The following is a 22,411-nucleotide window of genomic DNA, read 5'->3' as shown; positions in this document are numbered from 1 at the left end:
CATTTAATATAACAATTTGTTATATGTACATACAAGCATTGTAGCATGTCGTGGACTAATACGTTTGTGTGGCCTTCCATGCATTTCCGTTAGGGTCTGTATATTTGGTTGGAATCAGGTGGAATTAGAATTAGTTTCCAAGATCAACATGTTTGGCTTCCCAGAATTGGAAATGGTGATTCCTCATGATTCCAGATTAGCCTATGGCCCTGTTTGTATACGCTTTTTTTAGCCACGCTTGGATTATAATTTAAGCAAAGATTTTCTTGCTTCTCGCTTTTCGCTTCTCGTAGTTCAAATCGTTGAAGCGGCTTACCACATAAGCGAGAATCGGTGGAAATAAGCAAAGCGTTTGGCGGGATTCTCGCTTATTTCCACCGATAAGCCGCTTATAAGCGGATACAAACGGGGCCTATCGCACGTTCTGGCCAAAAAAAACCGGAAACGATTTCCCTGCCCCCGACGGCCTCCCCCCGACTCGCCTCCCCCGACTCCTCTCCCTTGTGCCGCCGCCCCCGAGTCCCCGAGCGCTGCGCTGCCGCCTCCCGCGCCATGACCCCCTCCTCCTTCGCTGCCCCCTCTTCCTCTTCCTACTGTGGAATCCTCCCTACGCCATGGCGGATAGGGTTTCCTAGTGCCGAGCCGAGGAGCTCAAGGGCCGGGTGTGGCCTCCATGGAGGTAGTCCTCGAGCAGATCTGGGACCTCCACGCCTGCCTTAGCGAGCCTCGCGTCCTCCTGCACCCACTTCCTCCTGCTCCGTCCGCCAAAGGGACCCGACGTGGTGACGACAGGGAGGTTACGACGGTAGGTGCCGCAGCGCTGGCGGTGGCCGTGGCCGAAGCCAGGAGCCTGCACATGAGTATGCATCCTTTTCACCCCTCTGTCCTCCCAATTTCTTCCTAGCTATACAAATGAGTCATGGATTCTTGAGTACATATCCTCTGCACATGTCATTCAAACACATTCCATTTTCATTCTGCCCGTTGTAGTAATATGTAATTGTTTGAACTTTATTTCTGAATGCATGGCTCCATTCAATTTTGGCTCATGTCCCTGTTAAGATAGAATGAGCGTTTGTATTTGTATTGTCCTTTTCTTCAGGTTATTTTCTGTCTGTATATTGCACATCATCAGCCATGTCCCTAGGCTTCTGATATCCACCTGTCATGCCAGAAATTGGTCGTGGACCCATTGGCGACTGCTGAACAGGTGAGGGTGTGGTAAACTGGCATCAGGCTCTTAAGGTCCTCCCAGTGCGTTCCTTCGATCTCGCCATGAAGATCTATCAAGCTGACAAGGTCGTGCGCCCATCACGCCCAGGACGAGTCCCCGGGGGTGTACAGCTGGTGAAGAAGTTTGAGCAAAAGGCTTTTGTTCTGAACGGCCAGGTCCTTGAGGCCAAGTCCACCGTGCTCTTTTGTCTTGCAATTTTTTTTCATTAGCTTTGACATTGTCAGCATGCACTGTTGTGATTGATTGATGAATACTTCTTTGGAATGCTTCTTAGATCAGCAGCTAATGTTGCAACCTTTTAGATGGAGACTAGAGGAAGGTTACCTTCTCAGTCTGTCAAGTGGGTGAAGGATCAGCGGCCACAAGTTCAACTGACAGATGCATGATTAGCTCCATAAGGTTTGACATTTGTTGTAATCAAAGATATCATCTTACCTGCATCTACAGGTATATCTTTGGCTCCTTGCTAACTAACGATTCACAGTTTTGTCACCTAAAGTAGACTTATACGGTACAGGCTTACTTTACATAGTGAATAGTATGGAAGCAAATGATTTCGTAGTTTAATAAGATGGTATGCATTTTGTAACCGGACCAGTGCCAGCTGGTGGCCTAATGTGAAGGTATAACCTTGCTTCAGATGGTTGCAGTAGTGCTGCCATCTATCTAGTATAATGATAGTAATTTTTATTTTGGATTGATTGTACTCAGTTTTCTCGATAGTGGCCTAACTGTCCACTGAAAGGGCCAATTCCCCTTTTGTTCAGTTTAGCTAGGTCAACAAACTCATTATTTACCAAATAATTAATTTTGGTTTGGCATGAATAAATTTCTTGATCTAGACACAGATATCTGTAGTACACAGGTATGAAAACATCACTTCCTAAGCAATTGGGCAAGGCAAGCAACACAACATGTTAAAGGGCAGTCAATTATCCATTGCTATCCAGCAACACATAGTTAATTCCTAGTCTCAATCTAGTACTGCAATGCATGATTTTTGTATTTATAATATGTACTTACCATTAGAATATATAATTTCACTTGTATTCTGAATTACCCTCCTCATTTCTTGATGCTAAAACATTTCTTTAAATTTGCATATGTGCTTTAGATGCCTGACTAAGAGAATGACACTACAAGCACATCCTATCTCGGTTGTTTATTTTCCAAGCAGGTGTGATATCTCCTGTTCCGGCAATATGGACTCCCTGATCTCTCACCACACCCTGCTGACAAGGTATTCTGTGATTGGTGGGTGCAGATCCATGCTCATCCTAGAAACAAGCCAGGACTGAATGCGCCGCTCATTTTAGGTGCTTGGATGTTGTGGTGACACCGCAATGATCGTGTGTTTAATGGAATTTCCCATAGTGACTAGCGTGCAGGCTGTCCTCGTATTCGAGAAATAAAATCAATGGGCGAAATATTTTCACCCAGGTAATTGTTGCATTGTATGAATAGGTTTAGATACCTGGTTAGAGTATGAATGTGCGTGCATTGTGACACAAGAAGATTTATTATATCCATGTATGAATTAGTGTTAAATCTACTTCATATGTTACTAATAATACATCCAAACAGCATTTGGAATTTAATTCTAAGAAAAACTTTCTCGGTACATCCAAACAAGAAAATTCAATTGAATCAAATTCTACGAAATCCATTTCCTATGGAATCTAATTGCTAGAATATGATTCATGAAATGAGTTTCAATTCTAGGGAAACAAACGGGCCCTTAATGTAATTTGTTGACTTCACGTCCCATCTCACAACTTCAGGCATATTACTTACATCATGAAGACATCTTGTACTCTATTTCCACTGCAAAATTAACTCATGCGCTAATGGGATTTCCATATCTCAATTTGACAGTTGCTGCTAAGATGGAAGAAATGGGAGTGCTTGCTAAGATGGAAGAAGGACAAGCCTAAAACGATAGCATGAATGCCATTCATAGGCATATGTTGCTATGCTTCAAGCTATGGCCAAGTTATGTTAATGTCTATCTCCAATAAATTGTTCACCATATGGGGCGACCTCTAGTTGATCCATCGTTGGTCTCAACTATATGTATGTCGTGCATCTGTGCGCGCGTGTGTGTGGTGACAAGCATAGTTAATTCCTCTCGCTGCTTGTAATAAGGACACCGACACTGTCCATCGTGATATGTGTCATGAACAGTCTAATATATTTATGTATTGTCTCTGGCCTTAGCAATTTTATTAAAACATGATTATTATTATTATTTGTGTGTGCATGTTTTTTTACTTAATTTATTCTCGATGGATTTTTGATGTTTTTGTGAGTTTTGGACTACGGGAGATAATTAAGATTGTCATGCAAAAGAGGATTCCGAATCCTAGTAGGAAAGCCAAAGGGGGAAAGAAACTTGTCAATTTTTGGGCTGCTATCACTTTTCTTATTTTATCGGGCCTCGGAGACTTAGTGTTTGGGGAACAATACAACACACTAAAGGCGGTACAGCTACGAAAAGACAATATGATGAGTGGAAAATACACTCATTTTGATCCTCGTTTAAACCGGATATAACTCACCGATTTGATGAGATATCTCTCTAGACCTGCCACTAACCACTGGTGGCCATTTTCACACGTTCCATCCATCCCTGCATCTTCATCCCTGGTGACCCTCCGGGCCATTTCCAGCTTCCTATAGTACACTGTTACAGGGCCAAACATGTATCCCGTGGTCATTCTCATGTGTTCCGACCGTCCACGTTGTTTCCATCCCCGAAGCCCTTCCTGGCTGTTTCCGGCCACCTGTGGGCTATAGCACACGGTTCCTTGGTAACCTCTAGTTTGATCAGGGAAACCACTGAAAATGAGTCTGCTAATAAGGGTTACAAATTTGGTCAAGAAGAAGGGACTTATAACATTGTGGCTGCTCACGGTTATTTTGGTTGATTAATCCGTCAATTTTGGATCCAATTCGGGATTTTTCTTGGGAAGTTTCGGGAAGAAACAGGCTAGTTACTTCAATTACCTTACCCCACTGCCCCTGCGCCCACTTCCTCAGACGAGTTATATTTCTTTTTTGCTATTACCCCCGGTCTCTGATTCTTCTATATCTGATGATACCTTGTAGCGGCGAGACAAACCGTTTAAATAGGTGTCAAGTGGAAGTGCAATAATGTATGCAGCTGAGGCATCCTAACGAATGAACGATTTGAACATTGTAGAGTCTCGCGAAACCTTCCCTCTTTACCCTCAATTACATTTGAAAGTGATTTGTATACTTTTTAATTCGATGCCCCAGGATTACGGATGGAAGTAAGGGGGAAGCAAAAGTTCAGAGATGGGATGCCAATGTGAAACCAGCTATCTTTCCACTTCTATCGCTTCCTAATAGGGCTGTCATGGCCAAACACGTAACCTTTCAGCTGTTCCTCATGTTTTCATCTCTAGAGTCCCTAGGGCAGTTTTCCGACCTCTAGTGGACTATAGCACACGGTTACATGACCAAACACGTGTCCGCTGCCCATTTTCACTTATTGTCCACCTAGTTTCCATCCTAGATGACCCTTCCAAGCCATTTTCAGCATCCTGCAAGGAATAAGCACACTTATCCAGTGCCATTTTCAAGTGTTCCGACCATCCCCCATGTTTCCATCACTTATGCCTCTTCAAGCCGCTTTCGACCTATCAACTATAGCGCACAGTTACAATGGCCAAACACGTATCTGGTGGTCATTTTCTTGTGTTCCGAGCGTCCCCGATGTTTTCATCCACTGTGCCCCTTCAGGCCATTTTCAGCCTCCCGTGAGCTATAGCACACGATTACATGGCCGAACACGCATCCGATGGCCATGAAGTCTAGAACATGTTTTATTGGTCCATGATTAGACCCTAAGATGGGGCAAAACCGGGCTAACATTTGGTCATTGCTGATAAAAACTAGGGTCGCTACTGGGCCATGGGAGGTCAAAAACAGGCCATCAGAAGTCAAAAACATTTGTGACTTCAATGCTTCAGCAAACTTGGGCATAAATTTCCTTAACGGGCCGTGTATGGTCGCCAAATGTAAGGCGCCAATTAGGCTGAGAAAGCAGTGCTGTCCTAAAGGCCATCCTAAGGCCTTGTTCAGTTAAATATACCACAATACTATTAGGGGCGTTTGATCCTGCAGCTAAAGTTTAATCTGTGTCACATCAAATATTTGAAGGATAATTAGGAGGACTAAATATGAGTTAATTATAAAACTAATTGCACAGATGGAGGCTAAACGGCGAGACGAATCTATTAAGCCTAATTAATCCATCATTAGCAAATAGTTACTGTAGCAGCACATTGTCAAATCATGGACTAATTAGGCTTAATAGATTCATCTCACCGTTTAGCCTCCATCTGTGCAATGGATTTTGTAAATAGTCTATGTTTAATACTCCAAATTAGTATCTAAATATTTGATGTGATAGGAGCTAAAGTTTAGCTTGGGATCCAAACACCCCCTTAGTGGATCGTGATCTATTAGTTAAACATCCAGCAATACTGATCAACACGATGCTTTTCTTTCATGCCCTCCAGAGCTACTTTGCTTAAGCATATAAACAAAACAAGACTTTCCGGGACATTTAAATGTCATGAAAGCACTTATTCTTAGCCTGGTTTTTCCTCAGGATGGATTATGGGGTTATCATGTTAGCATAGTAGAATCTATATAACTAAAAAAATCAAAATAACTTATATTTTAGAATAGAGGGAGTATATACGATCTACAAGTTGGAGCGGGACTGTTCTGCAACGCCAAGGCTCTCCACGAGTGATACCCTCTGGTTGCGTTCATCTGATAATGAAACACTGGTTGCAAACTCTATAAAAAAAATGCGAAAGTAAACCCAAGGTAACTACAGGGAAAATATACTACTTTTCCATTAACCTCAAATTACCATGTCAAAAAAGGGTACATAAAGTATAGTCCATGGTTAGACAGGAGCCCTCTAAAAGTACTCATTTGCTGTCCTTTGTAAGTCCGTGCGTGGATAAAGTGACAAACCCCATCCAAGGTTACTATAAATTCAGAACTACCATTAAATGAAATACAATACCTCAGTAAGTCACATGTCAAGGTAAATTTAAAATAACCAGAAATCAGAGATACCTGGTAATGAACAGTGTGAGATTTGCCACATTGATCTCTCTTCACGCACCATTGCCATCCTCCCCAGTACGAATTCAATTGCTGTGATTGAAATGTATGAAAGACATTTCTAGCATGACAGAAATGAGGATGACTAGTCCAGATTCTGTGTGAAGCTTAAGATTCAATTGTTATGTGTCTCAACGCTGCTTATTTTATCAGCCCCACAATGTGATTACAGTGTACATAGCTCGGCAATCAAGAAATTCATTGTCAATGTCCATCATGTCATGAATTTGAATTTTAAAGCTAAAAGCACAGTGTTTCTAGCTAGCTAACATGAACATGCCACATGAAAGTGTTACTACTCAATAGTAGGCTGCTTATCAGCACAACATGAACCTCAGAAATCACGAGGTCTGAATTGAAAAAACTATGCACAAATGAAATCAAAGCAGATCATATAGGACAGAAGGTAGAAAACACATATACAGGATGTAAATGAAGATAATGTTTCAAATTCGTTTCTAAATTAAGGTTTTTAAGAAGACAAGTGTTTCATACGTAACCAGAGCGTAGTGATATAAAGGTTAAGGGAAAAAAATTCCTCCGATGATAGGTTCAACCTTGCAACACATTTGGTGTGAATGACATGTGGAAACCAATATCAACATAACATAAATAACAGCAATATCCACTTCCCTACCCAGAAAAGGAAAAACGAAGGTTAACATATAGAGCATTCTTGAAACAAGATTACAAGGTGAGTACGTGACAATTTATAGTATTAGGATCATGGTTCGTAAGGCGCCGGGGGCGTGCTGGGGATAGCCGTCGCCTAGCCAGGATGTCTGTGGCACCCGCCTCAGGTTGAAGTGGGCGTCTTGGATGATGAGGCAGCCACTATGCACAAGTATTGTGCGGGAAATAGAGAAGAGAAAGGAGACCTCGTTCACAACGTGGCCTTGTTCCTCTCCAAATCTCCAGTCTCCGGAAGCATCTGCATCATCTCCATTCCCGCTGCTCTGTCCAGGTAACTATTCGCCTATTCATCTCCCAGCCTTCCCTTCCCTCTGCTCTGCTGCTTGTGCTTGCCTTGCTACACCTCTGCTGCATGCTTGAGTGCATGAATGCTTGCGCTTGGCTCTGCTCTACTCTGCATATGTGCCCAGATAACTATTTCCCCCTCCCGGACTTCCCCCTCCTCTCCCGGTTGCTCTGCTCTACTCTACTGCTTGTGCTTGGCTGTGCTCTGCTCTGCTCTGCTCCTTGTCGCTTGTCTGTGTTCTGCTCTGCTATTATAATACCGTGCGCTCTTGTTCTTTGCACACGGCAGCCCACAAGGCAACAACAATGAAGAGTCCAGCTTCTGTGGCAGCGCCACAATGTGATTACTAACTCAGCAATCAAGAAATTCAGCGTTCTAGTCCATCATGATATGAATTTCAAATTTGAAGCAAAAAGCGAGTGTTCTAGCTAATGTGATTACAGTGTGCAAATGAAATCAAAGGAGATCATATAGGACAATCACATAAGTAGGAAGGTCCGTTTGATGCAAGTCCATGCAACTGCAGAAATACATGGCAATGAATACCCTGTGATCTACCACTTTGATTCAATTCCAGCTAGAGTCCCCGTCATCCCACCCAATACCAAAACAAGACTTGCTAATGTGATACATAATGACATGTAAGCCATTGATGGCAGAGATGCAAACATCACCATGTTCGTTCCTAGCTGATTGGTAGAAAATAAAAGACGAGCAGGCTGTCAAATTAGGTTCATAAAACCTAAGGGAGTGGAGGTTCAAGTGCATAGGTTAAGTGACTCCACACATATAAGCCAGTGCAAACAGTGACGGAGCTAGGATTTAAACTTAGAGTATGCCGAGGCAATCACCCAAAATACAATATTGTAAGATCAAACTAATAATTTGGTAATAAATCGGTAAACAATAATAACATAGATAAAAAATCTCATAATATCATGAATTCAACGGTTAAATTAAAAGGTCCATAAATTATAATGTGGATAGTTTAAAAGAAGCTTACAGACCTACGGTTCAGAAAATTACAATATTACTTCTTCTCCAGCCTACGATTTCTAATGGATATGAAAGTCTTAATTATATCTTCTTCATCCACTTCAAAGAAAATATCTTTCTCAATGAATGTGACAAGACAATCATCCAAAAGACTATCACCCATCTTATTTCTTAGCTTACTCTTGATCAAAGTCATTGCACAAAAATCCCTTTCAACACTAGCTGTCGCCACAGGTAGAACTAATACCAATTTGAGAAGTAAGTAAACCAAATCATAAATATTATGCCTCTTTGTTTCAACAAGCTTAACTGAGTCTCGGTTAACAAGATCTTGTAGGCCTTTGAAACTATCATCTTATCTCACATCATCAATATAATTATCGAGCTGGAATTCAAGTTTTAGAAAATCCGTGCTTGTGATGTCTTGTGGATAAAATTCAGGAAGTCTGCGTATCTTTTGTGCATCAAATAAAGCAAATGAATTAGCAGGATTGAAGGCAACCATACAAGAAAGCAACTCCATATTAACTTCATCAAATTGATTATCAAGTTCTTGACTAATATGATCAGAGGAGGCCGAATCGAGGCAGGACCGCCGGGATTTGGGAAGAAGGGTGTCGGTCGGGCGCCTCGCCGCTAGCTCCGCTGTGAAAGAAGCGCGGAGGCTGGAGGGAGGACTAGAGGAGCCGGTGATCCGGCTATCCGGCCATCCCCCGCCGGCAGCCGGGCAACTAATCGCCCGCCCCGCGCTCGACGCAGTCCGCCGTCTTGGACTCGGAGGACGGGAGTTTCGCGAGTCGTGACTCGAGGAAGACCGATGTGGGGACTGCTGACTGCGGTGCCTTTTTTTTTTACTAATGGGCTGGCCGGCTAGGCCGATTCTTAGGGTATGCCAGGCCCCACCTATGTGTGCAAATTTAACTAAATCTCTTGTTTAACTACTCTAGAAAACTCTCCAGTTAGCATGTTCTAAAGGGTCAACACGAGAAGTTTATATACAGAACTTCACATTATGGACCAGTAAAATATGCATTCATGCCATGCAGCAAACATTAGGAGATTCACAAATTTCCCTAAGTATAGCATGTAGATTGAAATCGCATATTAAGTCAGACAAGAATTTTACAGTCACCTCAATAAATAAAAGATTGCATATGCATTTCCCCACATATACCCAGAAAGAAAGCTACTTCCCAATTCTTTTAAAGAAAAACAAATCTGTGAACCCATGATGAATAACCAAAATCCATGAGCTAATATTTCTCATGTCTCGTGGCTGAAACGTCACACTAGAACACAAATATGCTAAATGATAAGTTCAAAAGGTTATGAGAAATATATCAATGGTTTCATCCCCTTGGTGTTCATGCATACGCTTTATAACATGCTCTGCAATGTTCATTAGAAATCACAAGGCCCTGTTATTAGCAAATGGGACAAGTAAATCAGCTTGTAGTTCTGAACATAATAATTCAAATTTAGTTTGATTTTACAGGGACAAAAGATAGAAAAACATATATACAGGATGGAAATGAGGGTAATGTTTCAAATTCGTTTCTAAATTCAGAAAGGTTTTAAAAAGATAAGTGTTTCATACATAATCTGCGTTAAATCAGAACGCAGTGATATCACTGATGATACTTGGTCAAGGGAAACCAAAAGCCTCCCACAATAGGTTCAACCTTGCAACACCATTTGGGGTGAATGACACGTGTAAACCAATATCAACATAACAAAAAGAGTTAAATACACCGGTAGCCCTTAAACTTGTCTCGTGTGGTACTTAGGTCCACGAACTCTCAAAATCTAAATCTGGCAAGCGAGCACCGTTTAAACGGTGCCACGCTAGCAAACATACAAGAACCCCTCTCCCTCGCTCCCTCTCTCTGCACCCACTGCTCTTCCCCAGGGCGTTAGCAGCGCTCGCCCACCGTCGCAGCATGTCCTGCTCAGCGACGCGTGCAGGTGCTCAGGAGCTTTGAGATGTTCATGTTGATAATTAAGCAATACGTGCTAATTATTGTTCGACTTTGCATGCTTAATATAGAGCAGCTGGATGCCGTTGTAGCAGAGCTACGGGATAGATATCATGGGAAATGGCCACTTGTCATACTACATAATAAACGAATTGCCAAGCTTATGGAAAATTCATCTAATAGACATTCGATTGAGACTTGGAGAACAAATGGGGCTTTGTATACTTCACCAAGTAGGTCAAACGATGACTGGTAATGCTCAGTTTCTAGCCTTCATTATCTCTGAACTTACTGTTTATGCTCAATTCTCAAAGACAATGGAAAGACCTTGCGGCCACCTTTTCTTGTAAACTGGGAGGTGTTTCCTGTTTACGCTGTAATTCTGCAGAGGTCGCAAATATCTATAATCACATAGTTTGTTGATTATTCATTTTTCTTCGTTGTTATGTTTCCTCCTATATGTTTCTAATTATATGAGATGCAAACATCCAGGTATTGGCTATATGCAGCAATCAAACTAAATTGTTTGCTTGTGACTAATGATGAAATGAGAGATCACATATTCGAGCTTCTAGGGTCGTCCTTTTTTCCAAAGTGGAAGCAACGTCATCAGGTGAGCTCTGCAAAACCTAACCTATGATATAGTGCTATTTCTCTGTGCATGGTTATTACAAAGAAAGCCTGGTTCTAGAAGCTTAGAATACTACTACATAGTTTGAACTAAAGAGAATGTAATTAATTCTCTCTTAACCTGCTCCATGCATTGGATTTTGTCTTTTACTGATAGTTGTTATTTGCGAATTTGCTAAACTTGTTACAATTGTGCAGGTAAAGTACACCTTTAATAAAGGAAAAGCGGTGCTTGTGATGCCACCCCCTTATTCTTCAGAGATTCAAGTAAGTGTTCTATTTTCAGCATTTTCTAGAGCTTAGTATCTGCTGTTGCTCATTTAATCTTCATTGCAGGAGTCGGAAATGGGATGTTGGCACATCCCAATGGAAGAGAAGTCTGGGAATGAGAGAGGTAGGATTTGGCTTTGTATTGGCAGGGGAGGTTCCTGCAAAGAAGATGGTGAAGTTCCTGCAACTAATGGAGTTGTCCACGAAATTCCTCCAACTGAGGCATCTAACGTGATACAGCAGAGGCTGGCCGAAAATAAGGATGAGTTGATAACTGGTAAAAGAAAGGATAGAGATTGATCACATATCGAGGAGCCAGCATCTACCTGGGAGTTTGTCATCTTGTGAGCAATCTTGGTGAACTGTGTTTCTGCAGCCAACTTTGTTGTTGATTCAGCTGAGGCAGTTCAAGAATAGGGATGCAGCAATAGTGCCATCCCGGATCTGCAGGATGCCGATAATTGTTAATCACTGGCTTGCACACTTGCATTCTCCACAAATTGGGTGCGATTTTAGACAATTTTGCTGCGCCATGTATCTGGTTGCATCCATGATCATCTAGTGTAACACCAGAATACCAGATAACCTCAAATTGGCTGTACCTTTACCTTTTGTCTCTCCAGTTAATGAAAAGGTGGACTTTATTCTGGATGATTGAGATGTTCGTTGGCTCGCCGGCCTTGGAGTTGAAGTCGTCATCCATGGAGGAGGAGATTGAGATGTTCGTTGGCTCCAGGTCGAACACCTCTGTGATCCTCGTCACGATGGTGAAGAGCGACCTGGTGAGCAGCCGGACGGCGTAGTCGAAGCTACGGTTCCAGAGGGAGCCCCCCCGGGAGGCGCTCAACCTCCTGCCTTTGCCGCGCCACGCGGCGCGCGGTTTCCCCTCCGCCGTTCACCGCGCGATGCCCGCCGCGGCTGTCGCGGCGCAGGGCCTGCTCGAGCTCCGCGAGCACGTCGATCTCGTGGAACAAGTGCGCCGTGGCGGCCACCAGGCGCTGCATCTTGCGTGCCTTCCGGTCCATCTTCTTCTCGGCGGCGTAATTCATGTCACTAGGACACCGGTTGAATAATAGGTGTGGTTATGCATCTATTTTGGAACAGTTGGTTCAGACAACTGCCTCTCAGCAATTTTCATGTGTTTTACTTGTCACATGAGTTTTTTTTAATCATCGACAAGAAAGTAAATGTGAAATCCATGAGGAGAATTCCGAATCCTAAAAGAATGGTCATAAGGATTAGATGAAGCAATCACAGTTCAAACATGCCTATAGTCAACTTCAAAGGTGAATTGAATAGCATGATAAGACACAATGATTGAAGAAATTGGTAAACCTTTAATTAAGAACACAAAATCAAAAGCAATTTGAAACTAAGTTTTAAAATGCGTAAATTCTCAGTTACAGCAGATTCTCTCATGAGCTGAGAACGTGTACTCTACATTCTTCTTACGTAATTGTTAATACCAAAATTTGGAAATATGCTGTGAAAGGAAGGAATCGGCCGATGATGCAAAAAATGACGAACTCTCCTAACTAAGGATATTTGCGAGCTGGCTGTAGAGATCAGGAACATGTGCATGAAAAAAGAGAAAGCAAGAAAATAGAAGATTAAAGAAGTCAACGCACACATGTACACGACAAGAGTTCCAACAGTCTGCCATGCACGTACGGGAGGTTGTTTTATAGAATAAAATATTTTGGAGATAGGGTTGGTTAGGGATAAGCTTGATTAGAGATAGAGTTGGGTTAGTTAGAGATAGAGTTTTGATTAGAAAATATTGTGTACGTGACTTGCCTTGCACGTGATTAAAATGCCACTTATGTAACGTCAAAGGCCATCCGCCCTATAAATATTAAGGGTCCTGGCCATTATAATTATCATCACATGATCAATATACAACACATTTATCTTCTATTTACCTTTTCGGCTTCACGCCATTGCATTAGGAGTAGGAGTAATGTAGCTTCTCGACGAGTTCCTTCTAGCAAGCTGGGCTGCATCAACCTCTATCTCCGGCGATGTCACACCCGATTTTAAGGACAAAATCGAGTGCATTAAATACATGTGCGCCAGGATCAAGTTACACACATGTACGACAATAGTGAATAGCAAAGATAGTGCTAAATCGAATAAAGAGAGTATTAACCATTATTACATGACCGAATGTCTCACATAAACCACAAAGTCTAATTATTACGCAGCGGAACTCCAAAGATGACGACGACTCCACAGGCAGCTGACTGAAGAAACGTACGCCTAGAACTCCTCGAAGTCGTGGAAGTACTCCTCTTCCCAATTAACTTGGTCTGAACAGCGGTTTTGCAAGGGTGAGTACACTTATGGTTGGTACTCAACAAGTCGTGGGGAAAAGTGTAGTGTAAGGCTAATTCAAGGTATGGCTAAGGCATAAATAGCATTCGCTTTTAATTAAGTTGTTCAAATTTTATTAGCAATTAACTAAGTATAAGTTCATACCACCCGAAATTAAACATGAACATAAATAAAGCAACAACATATGCATGAAATGATAACAAGTTAAATCCATCTTCCGATGATATTATCATGTGAGGGTCCAGGCCGCTCTTAACCGTGAGCACGGCTGATCGATCAGTTTAACACTCTGCAGAGGTGGCACATCTTTACCCACAAGTCGCGTAAAAGTTCATAAGAACTTTGGACCCAACCATGCGGTGTTTGCAAGGCACCATACCACACTTCCGAGGTGTGATTGCATAGGGACGCTACGAGGCCTTTACAAAGATTCATTAGTCAGTGGTAACCCGCTAAGGTTTCGGTGTCTGGCGTGCACCACCCATCCCAGGTAAAATGCAACGACTCAGTCCCCCCTCTTGCCTCATCACGAGTAAGGTCACCCCAGACTAAGGTTTCTAATTAATCAGCCAAGACCAGAGCCATTTAGTCTTGTGGTAGCACTGTTTTCCTGGGTGGTTCTCCATGTTCCGATTAACAAATAATGATCTTGTCTTAATGAAAGGTATAACAGAAGTAAAGCAAGATTAAGCTTTGTGTTTAGTTAAACCACCATATACCCAGTAAGCACTAAGCATGAGCTACCCAACATAAAGTAAACCGGTTGGTCAAGGCAAAGGTAAATCAATCTAGGCGAACCTTAATTGGGACCCATCAATTTAATCTTAACATGTGCATAGCATAAATGTTGAGTATGAGAAAGTAAAGGTGTATAGGATAAAAACGTAGTGATCAAGGACACGACTTGCCTTCTTGGCCTTGCTCCTGCTGTTCGTACTCCTCGAAGGCTTGATCGGCAACTCCCTCGAACTGCGGGGCGTCTACACGCGTCACACGAGCACATACAAGCAAACATGGGCAAAAAGTAAGAAAACAGTACACCAAACATAGTCAAACAGAGAAAACAATCTTGAAAAGATGATCTACACTTTAAAACGAACACGTGGATATAAAGAACGTGAAAAACGGAGTTAAGATGCAAAAGATATGATTAAAACAAGATCCAGGGACTTTTCTGTGAGAAAAACAAAACTTTCAGGGCCTATCCGCGAAAACCGAGGGCTTATATGTAATTATGCGTATAAACCGAGGGTCTGACGCGTAAAAACAACAAACCCGGACGGCGGGTTGATTTCTGGAAAGCTCAAGGGTTAAACCGAAAAATGTGAGGGCAGATCTGTAATTATTTTCAACGCGATCTGGACCGCGGGTTGATTTGCGGAGAAGACGGGGGCTTAAGTGCAAAAGCGGCGCGGCGCGACGCAGTTGACCGGTACGCGGTCTGATTTGACTCGCGATTGACCGTCGGATCTTGATCCGACGGCTGCGGTCGATGACGACTCGCGGGCGGCGGCGGAAAAAGGAAAACCGGCGACGGCGGGCGGCGGCGCGCGACGGCGAGCGGCGGCGGGTCGCCGGGGTCGACCGAAACGGCGCTCCGGGGCACCGTTTGATGCGCGGGTTACACCAGAAGAAAGAGGGGAACACGGCGATCCCGTTTTGGGTGTCCTCGTCGACGGGTGCTCACCGGAGGCAGCGAACGACGGCGGGGAAGAGGCGGCGGCGCTAGGAGCTCGGGCGGCTAGGGTTTCGGGGAGCTGCGGCGCTGGTTTTGGGCGGAGGAGACCGGGAGGAGGCGGCGGCTTTTATAGGGGCTTGGAGATAGAGGCCCCGGGGTTTAAACCCCTCCGAAGGAGGCGGAGCGGAGGGAGTCCGCGGCGGAGACGGCGCGCGGCGGTTGCGGGAGGAGTTCGGTCGGAGGTGGGAGATGATGGCGGCCCCACCTGTCGGCGGTAGCGGGCGTTAGGCAGGCCGGGCGGCATCATGGGCCGGCGCACGCGCTCATGGGCCGCGGAGGAAAAAAGGGCGAGCGGCGAGCGGAGCAGGCCGAGCGGAAGAAAAGAGGAGGCGGGGTGCTGGGCCGCGGGGAGGAGCGCGGGCGGGCGAGCTGGGCCGCAAGGAGAAAAGGAGGAGGGGGCCGGCGGGCAATGGAGCAGGCCGGTGGAGGTGATGCGGCCGGGCCGAAAGAGGAAGGGGCGCGGGTGATGCTGGGCCGCAAGCGGAAGAAGAAAGGGAGGGAGAAGGAGGATGCGGCCCAGGTGAAGAAGAAGAAAAAGAAAGAGAAAGGGAAATAGAAAATGGTTTTGGAAATTTGAATTCAAATTTGGAAATTCAAAATTCAAACTTTGATTCAAACTCAAGCAATCAAAATAAATGCACCAGCATGAATGCACAAATAATTCCTATGATGAATTAATTGAATTAAGGAAAATGAAATTAAATGCCTAGAATTTAAATGACACCTTAATTTGAGCAAATTTTAATTAATTTGAATTATTGAAATTTTGGGTGTTACAAATCCTACCCCCCTTAAGAAGAATCTCGTCCTCGAGATTCGGAAGATCCTGCAAAGAGATGGGGAAATTCCTTCTGCAACTCGTCCTCTCTTTCCCAAGTTGCCTCGTCCTCTGTATGGTGACTCCACTGAACCTTACACATTTTGATCGTCCGATTCCTTGTAACCCTTCCCAAAGTATCCAAAATCTTAATGGGGTATTCCGTGTAAGTGAGATCATCCTGAACATTCAATTCCTCCATTGGCAACTGTTCCTCGGGAACTCTGAGGCACTTCTTAAGCTGTGAGATATGGAACACATCGTGTACATCCGACAACTGGTTAGGCAACTCCAGTCGATAGGCTACTTGTCCCACTCGCTCAAGAATCTTGAATGGGCCGATGAATCGAGGTGACAACTTCCCTTTGACCTTAAATCTGCGCATACCCCTGATGGGCGATACCTTGAGATACACATAATCACCTACTTCAAAGGTCAATTCTCTTCTCCTAGTGTCAGCATAACTCTTCTGTCGAGACTGAGCAGTCCTCAAGTTTTCCCGGATGATCTGGACCTGTCTTTCTGCCTCTTGTATAATTTCTGGCCCGAATAGCTGACTCTCTCCTGTTTCACTCCAATAAAGGGGTGTTCGGCACTTTCTGCCATACAAAGCCTCAAATGGTGACATTTTGAGACTGGCTTGATAACTGTTATTATAAGAGAACTCTGCATAAGGTAGACTCTTGTCCCAACTACCTCCATGCTTCAGTGCACATGCTCTTAACATATCCTCCAATATTTGATTTGTTCTCTCGGTCTGCCCATCTGTCTGAGGGTGATAAGCAGAACTGAAATTCAACCTTGTGCCTAGAGATTCATGCAATTTCTGCCAGAAGCGAGACGTGAACTGAGTACCTCGGTCAGACACAATCTTCTTAGGCACACCATGTAAACACACAATCCTTGCCATATACAACTCTGCTAGCTTGGATCCAGTGTAAGTAGTCCTTACCGGTATGAAGTGAGCTACTTTGGTCAATCGATCCACGATGACCCATATAGAGTCATACCCATCTCGGGTGCGAGGCAAACCCACAATGAAATCCATCACAATTTCTTCCCACTTCCATTCCGGCACCTTCAATGGCTGAAGTAACCCAGCTGGCCTCTGATGTTCAGCCTTAACCTTTTGACATACGTCGCAAATGGCTACATGTGCAGCTACATCTTTCTTCATTCCGGGCCACCAATACTTCTGCTTAAGATCTTGATACATCTTGGTACTGCCGGGGTGGATGGAATAAGCAGAATCGTGAGCTTCTTTCAAGATCGCCTCTCGGAGATTTCCCACATCGGGTACCCAAATCCTTCCTTTGACCCATAAGGTTCCCTGAGAGTCTTCCGTGAAGTCAGTGGCTCTTCCTTCCTTTACCATCTCCTTGATTTCCTTGACCTTGGCATCCTCAAGCTGTCCTGCCCGTATCTCTTGCTCTAGAGTCGACTCCACTTCCATCATTGCTCCCTCAGTATGTGCAACGACGCTCAAGTTGAGCCTCTCAAATTCTTTCATCAACTCATCAGGTAGCTGGAATGCTAAGGCTAAGTTAACATGACCCTTCCGACTTAAAGCGTCTGCAACCAGGTTAGCCTTACCAGGATGATAGTGAATCTCCAGATCATAATCATTGATGAGCTCTAACCATCGTCGCTGTCTCAGATTAAGGTCCTTCTGAGTGAAGATGTACTTGAGACTCTTGTGATCAGTATAGATCTGACACTTAGTCCCCAGAATGTAGTGTCTCCAAATCTTCAAGGCATGAACCACGGCGGCTAACTCCAGATCATGAGTCGGATAATTCTGCTCATGTTTCCTCAATTGCCTGGAAGCATAGGCGATCACATGACCTTCCTGCATCAGAACACAGCCTAAACCCTGTCGAGATGCATCACAATATATGTCGAACCCCTTATGTAGATCTGGCATTACCAATACTGGAGCTGTGGTCAACCTCTTCTTCAGTTCTTCAAAACTTTCCTGACATGCCTCTGTCCATTTGAATTCCCTTCCTTTCTCTAGTAGCGTAGTGAGGGGCTTCACTATCTTGGAGAATCCCTCAATGAATCTGCGGTAATAGCCTGCAAGTCCGAGAAAACTCCTGATCTCAGTTACTGTCTGCGGCGGATTCCACTTCAAGACATCCCTAACCTTGCCTGGATCCACTGAAATTCCACCATCGGAGATGATATGACCAAGGAAAGAGACTTCCTTTATCCAGAACTCACACTTGCTGAATTTCGCATACAACTGATGTTCCCTCAATTTCTGAAGCACTAACCTCAAGTGTTCCTCATGTTCTTCCTCACTCTTGGAGTAAATCATGATGTCATCAATGAACACCACAACGAACTTATCCAGGTACTCCATAAATACCTTATTCATCAGATACATGAAGTAAGCTGGAGCATTTGTCAGCCCGAACGACATTACCGTGTACTCGAAGAGACCATATCTGGAAGTAAAAGCGGTCTTGGGTATGTCAGACGGCCTGATCTTCATCTGATGATATCCCGATCGCAAATCAATCTTGGAGAATACCTTGGCTCCTCTCATCTGATCGAACAAATCCTCAATGCGAGGCAATGGGTACTTGTTCTTGACGGTCACCTCGTTTAGTGCTCTATAATCCACACACATCCTCTGAGTACCGTCCTTCTTTGGCACAAAGATAACCGGTGCTCCCCATGGTGATGAACTAGGCCGAATAAACTGTTTTGCTGATAATTCCTCTAGTTGTTGTTTCAATTCTTTTAATTGTTCAACCGACATTCTATAAGGACGTTTGGAGATAGGTGCAGTACCAGGTAAAAGATCAATAGCAAATTCAATGTCGCGGTCAGGTGGCATACCTGGTAAATCGTCGGGGAACACATCCGGGTAGTCACACACCACTTTGATATCTTCCAAGGACTTTCCAGCCAATTGATTAACTGCACAATCTGCCGCTGAAGGTATAGTAGCTACAAACTCCACTTTCTCTCCATCAGGACCTATGAGCAGAACTGTCCTCTTGGCACACTGAATCGTTGCATCAAAAGCGGCTAACCATCTCATTCCCAGAATTACATCGATTCCACCGGACTCAAGGACGATAAGATCAGCCGGAAACTCTATACCCATTATTCTCAGTTTAACTTGTGGACAGATGTATTGAGCCTTCATTGACCCCCCAGGTGAACTCACTAGCATATGACGCCTCATGGTATGCATGGGTAAATTATGCTTTGCTACATAATGACTAGTGACAAAAGAATGCGATGCTCCAGAGTCAAATAAAACTGATACGGGGGCAGAGTTGACAAAGAACATACCAAGCACTACATTTGGAGCCTCCTTAGCAGTCTCGGCTTCCATGTGGTTCACTTTGCCACGAACAAAGCTTTGCTGCCCCTGATTGCCTTGTGGGGTCTGGTTCCCATTCCTCGGTTGCTGCATCTGATGCTGCCGAGGAGCACTACTGTTTTGTACGGGGGTAGCTGGCCCACCTCTCTTAGGACAAGAGCTGGCATAGTGACCAACCTCGCCACACTTGAAGCAGGTAGGACCCACTGGAGCATTGGGCCTTGCCGGAGTGCCAGTAGGGGTCATCTGGCGATTTTGCGGAAAGCTTGGGCGCGGAGTCTGCATGGTCTGCATCCCTGGACGCTGGAACTGAGGGCTAGGGTGCTAGAATGACTGCTGAGCAGGGCGCGGGAATGACTGCTGCCCAAAATTCCCACTCGGGCCCCCTGCGCGGAACGGCGTCCCTTGCTGTGGAGCAAAGCAAGGACGGGTGTTGCTTCCTGAAGACGACTGGGAATTGAATTTCCTCTTCATCTCCCCGAGCTCATTCCTCTTGTGTTCCAGGCCAATTGCCTTGTCTAGCATCTTCTGGAAACTAGGGAAGGTGTGCGACATAAGCTGATATTGGAGTGGTCCAATCAACCCATCCAAGAACAGCTCCTGCTTCTGCTCATCATCAGCAACATCCTCGGGAGCATATCGGGACAACTGGACAAACTTGTCCCTGTACTCTGCCACTGTCATGTTCCCCTGCTTGAGAGCAAGGAACTCCTTCTTTTTAAGCTTCATTAACCCAGAAGGAATATGATGACTTCTGAAGCTAGTCCGGAATTCATCCCAGGTAATGCCATTAGCATTGGCATGTGCGGCGGTGTAAGCATCCCACCAATCAGCAGCTGGCCCTTCCAGGCGTCCTGAAGCATACAGGACCTTCTCCCTGTCAGTACACTGGGCGATATTCAGCATCTTCTCCACTGTTTTCAGCCAATCATCAACATCTAACGGATCCGGAGAATGTGAAAACGACGGGGGCTTGTGGCTCATGAACTCCCTGTGCCTGTCCCTTGGCGGCGGCTGCTGCTGCTGGTTGTTGTTGTTGTTGTTATTCAGCTGAGCTTGTAAAGCTGCCACGGTGTTGGTCAGTCCGGCGAGAAGCTGAGTCTGAGCTGCTAGAAACTGCTCCATCCCTGCAGGTGCTTGCTGGTTCTGCTGCGGAGCGGTGTTGGGGTTGCTGCTGTTGTCCCTGAGGCGAGGCACTGCGGGACGGTCAACTCCTGATCCGGACCTGGTGTTTACCATCTGAGCGTTAGAGACAATAGATTTAGATAGATGTGTGAAAGAATAACTAAGAAAGAAAAAGCGACAAGATGTAAAAGAAAACAGATTCTGTTAGCTCTTTTTAATTAGGTGTGGTCGTCAGAAGAAGTGTCCATAAATTCTGAAAAAATTACCAAGTCGTAACTTATTAAATTTGTGAACCAACCCAACTGGAATAATATCAATCGGACTTCTGGATCTCGAGTTACAAAATTAACAAGCTGACAGTGTCGGTCGACAGTTTCAGATTCTGATTGCTTTACTAATTCGCATACATCTCCCAGACGGATACTCCAAAAATTCTGAAAAATTTACAGAAACTACTCCACGAAATTCTGAAACTAACCCCACTGATTTCATGTCATTTGGACTTCTGTAGCTCGAGATATAATTAAAACAGTACTGGCGTGTCAGTTAATGTCGAGAACAGAATCGATTGTCGCTTAGCTTGCATGATAGATAGATTTAGACAGAGGGTAGATCATGATTAAGGAAGATTAAATACTGATTTAGAACAGAAATAAAACCCAACTAAGCACTTTATTTATTAAGACCAGTATCGTGTGGCAATTGCCCCACATACCACACTCATTACAAAATCCAACTCAAACATGTAGCACAAAACCAATCATCTAAGCACACTTTAACTAACACACTCAAACGACGTCTAACGATTGCAAGAATTTAAACTAAAACACTCCTAATTTCCTAGAGGTCTTCTGCGGCGGCGCCGGGCGAGTCGTAGCGGGGACGCTTAGGCGACGGCGACGAAGCGGGATGAACAGCAAACTCCTGTGGCGGCGGTGCTCCCGTCACGGCAGCCATATTCGCATCCCTCTCCCACCGGAGTTCCTGAACCTCCTGCTGAAGCTCCTGGATGTGGTTGTTTGCTTCATTCAGTGCGGTGAGAGCTGCCGACGTGTACTTGCGGAGGAAGTCTGTAGCCATGTCAACCCCATCATTAGTAGCGATGAAGGTTCTTGCTTCCCCACTAGCTCGGTATGGAATGAACCGATGGTAAGTGTGCTGCAGTCGCGGCCGTTCCTTGTGGGAGACGACCTCAAGTGCCCTCCTGGCGGCCTCGGCAATGGCGGATTCCATGGTCCTCCTTATGGTCACATCATGGTGAATAGCCTTCACCTCCCATCCTCCTTCGTGCTCCTCACGAAGGACAACCTTCACCTCCCAAAAAGTGGGATAGCGAGGGTGGGTGAACCGGGAGCACTTGTAGAGTGGCCTCATGCCGTACCCCAAGCGGTGACAAGTCCACCTGAGTATGTCGGCCATGTGCACTCCTTGGCCATAATCTTCCTTCACCCATTTGATCCATGTCTCGGGCTCGGGATCTGCTTCGGGCTCATCATCCGTCAAGTCGACGACTGGTACGGGCGTCGGGGCTGGTGCAGGAGCGGGCGCCGGTGCTGGCGATGGTGCTGGTGACGGCGTGGTCTCCTGCTCCACGGTCACGGCGTCCTCGTCAGAGTCATCCCCCGGATGCTGGAAGATCTCTTCCTCTTCTTCCTCGTCCCAAGGATCCATGGGGGCATGCGACGGCGCGATGCCATGACGCGGCGGACGGGTGCTCTTGCGTGCGGTCAACCGGGTGCGAGCCATCTAACAGAAAGAAAGAAGAAATTTTTAGAATAAAATTTTGAACAAAGCTAGATAATA

At 44.8% G+C, this 22,411-nt stretch overlaps 1 protein-coding gene and 1 long non-coding RNA gene across 8 annotated transcripts; both read left to right on the top strand.

Moving 5' to 3' along the window:
* Positions 1-447: 447 nt before the first annotated feature.
* On the top strand, positions 448-3,482 carry LOC101778613. Of its 7 annotated transcripts, none has more exons than XR_002678879.1 (4): positions 448-860; positions 1,103-2,411; positions 2,499-2,674; positions 3,110-3,482. It is a non-coding gene; the product is annotated as an uncharacterized LOC101778613 (long non-coding RNA). The 7 variants fall into 7 exon arrangements; XR_002678880.1 differs by having other exon boundaries at positions 449-860; positions 1,175-2,411; XR_002678881.1 differs by having other exon boundaries at positions 449-1,210; positions 1,322-2,411.
* Positions 3,483-10,412: 6,930 nt separating this feature from the next.
* LOC101783738 (proteinaceous RNase P 2-like) lies at positions 10,413-11,554 on the top strand. The gene is made up of 4 exons (XM_004980107.1): positions 10,413-10,606; positions 10,847-10,967; positions 11,183-11,251; positions 11,321-11,554. Exons 1-4 carry the CDS (start codon positions 10,413-10,415, stop codon positions 11,552-11,554), a joined length of 618 nt encoding a protein of 205 aa, XP_004980164.1.
* Positions 11,555-22,411: the final 10,857 nt, after the last annotated feature.

The sequence above is a fragment of the Setaria italica genome, chromosome VIII, assembly GCF_000263155.2.
Source record: "Setaria italica strain Yugu1 chromosome VIII, Setaria_italica_v2.0, whole genome shotgun sequence".
Classification (NCBI taxonomy): domain Eukaryota; kingdom Viridiplantae; phylum Streptophyta; class Magnoliopsida; order Poales; family Poaceae; genus Setaria; species Setaria italica.
The sequence above is the reverse complement of the archived record's forward strand: the minus strand, read 5'-3'. Positions and strand labels throughout refer to the sequence as shown.

Bases quoted from the DNA above. Each gene is read 5' to 3' on its own strand.
- LOC101783738 (XM_004980107.1), top strand. From the start codon at position 10,413: ATGCTTAATATAGAGCAGCTGGATGCCGTTGTAGCAGAGCTACGGGAT. The intron at 10,607-10,846 runs GTAATGCTCAGT...GCAAACATCCAG, and splicing joins AGTAGGTCAAACGATGACTG to GTATTGGCTATATGCAGCAA. The intron at 10,968-11,182 runs GTGAGCTCTGCA...ACAATTGTGCAG, and splicing joins AGTGGAAGCAACGTCATCAG to GTAAAGTACACCTTTAATAA.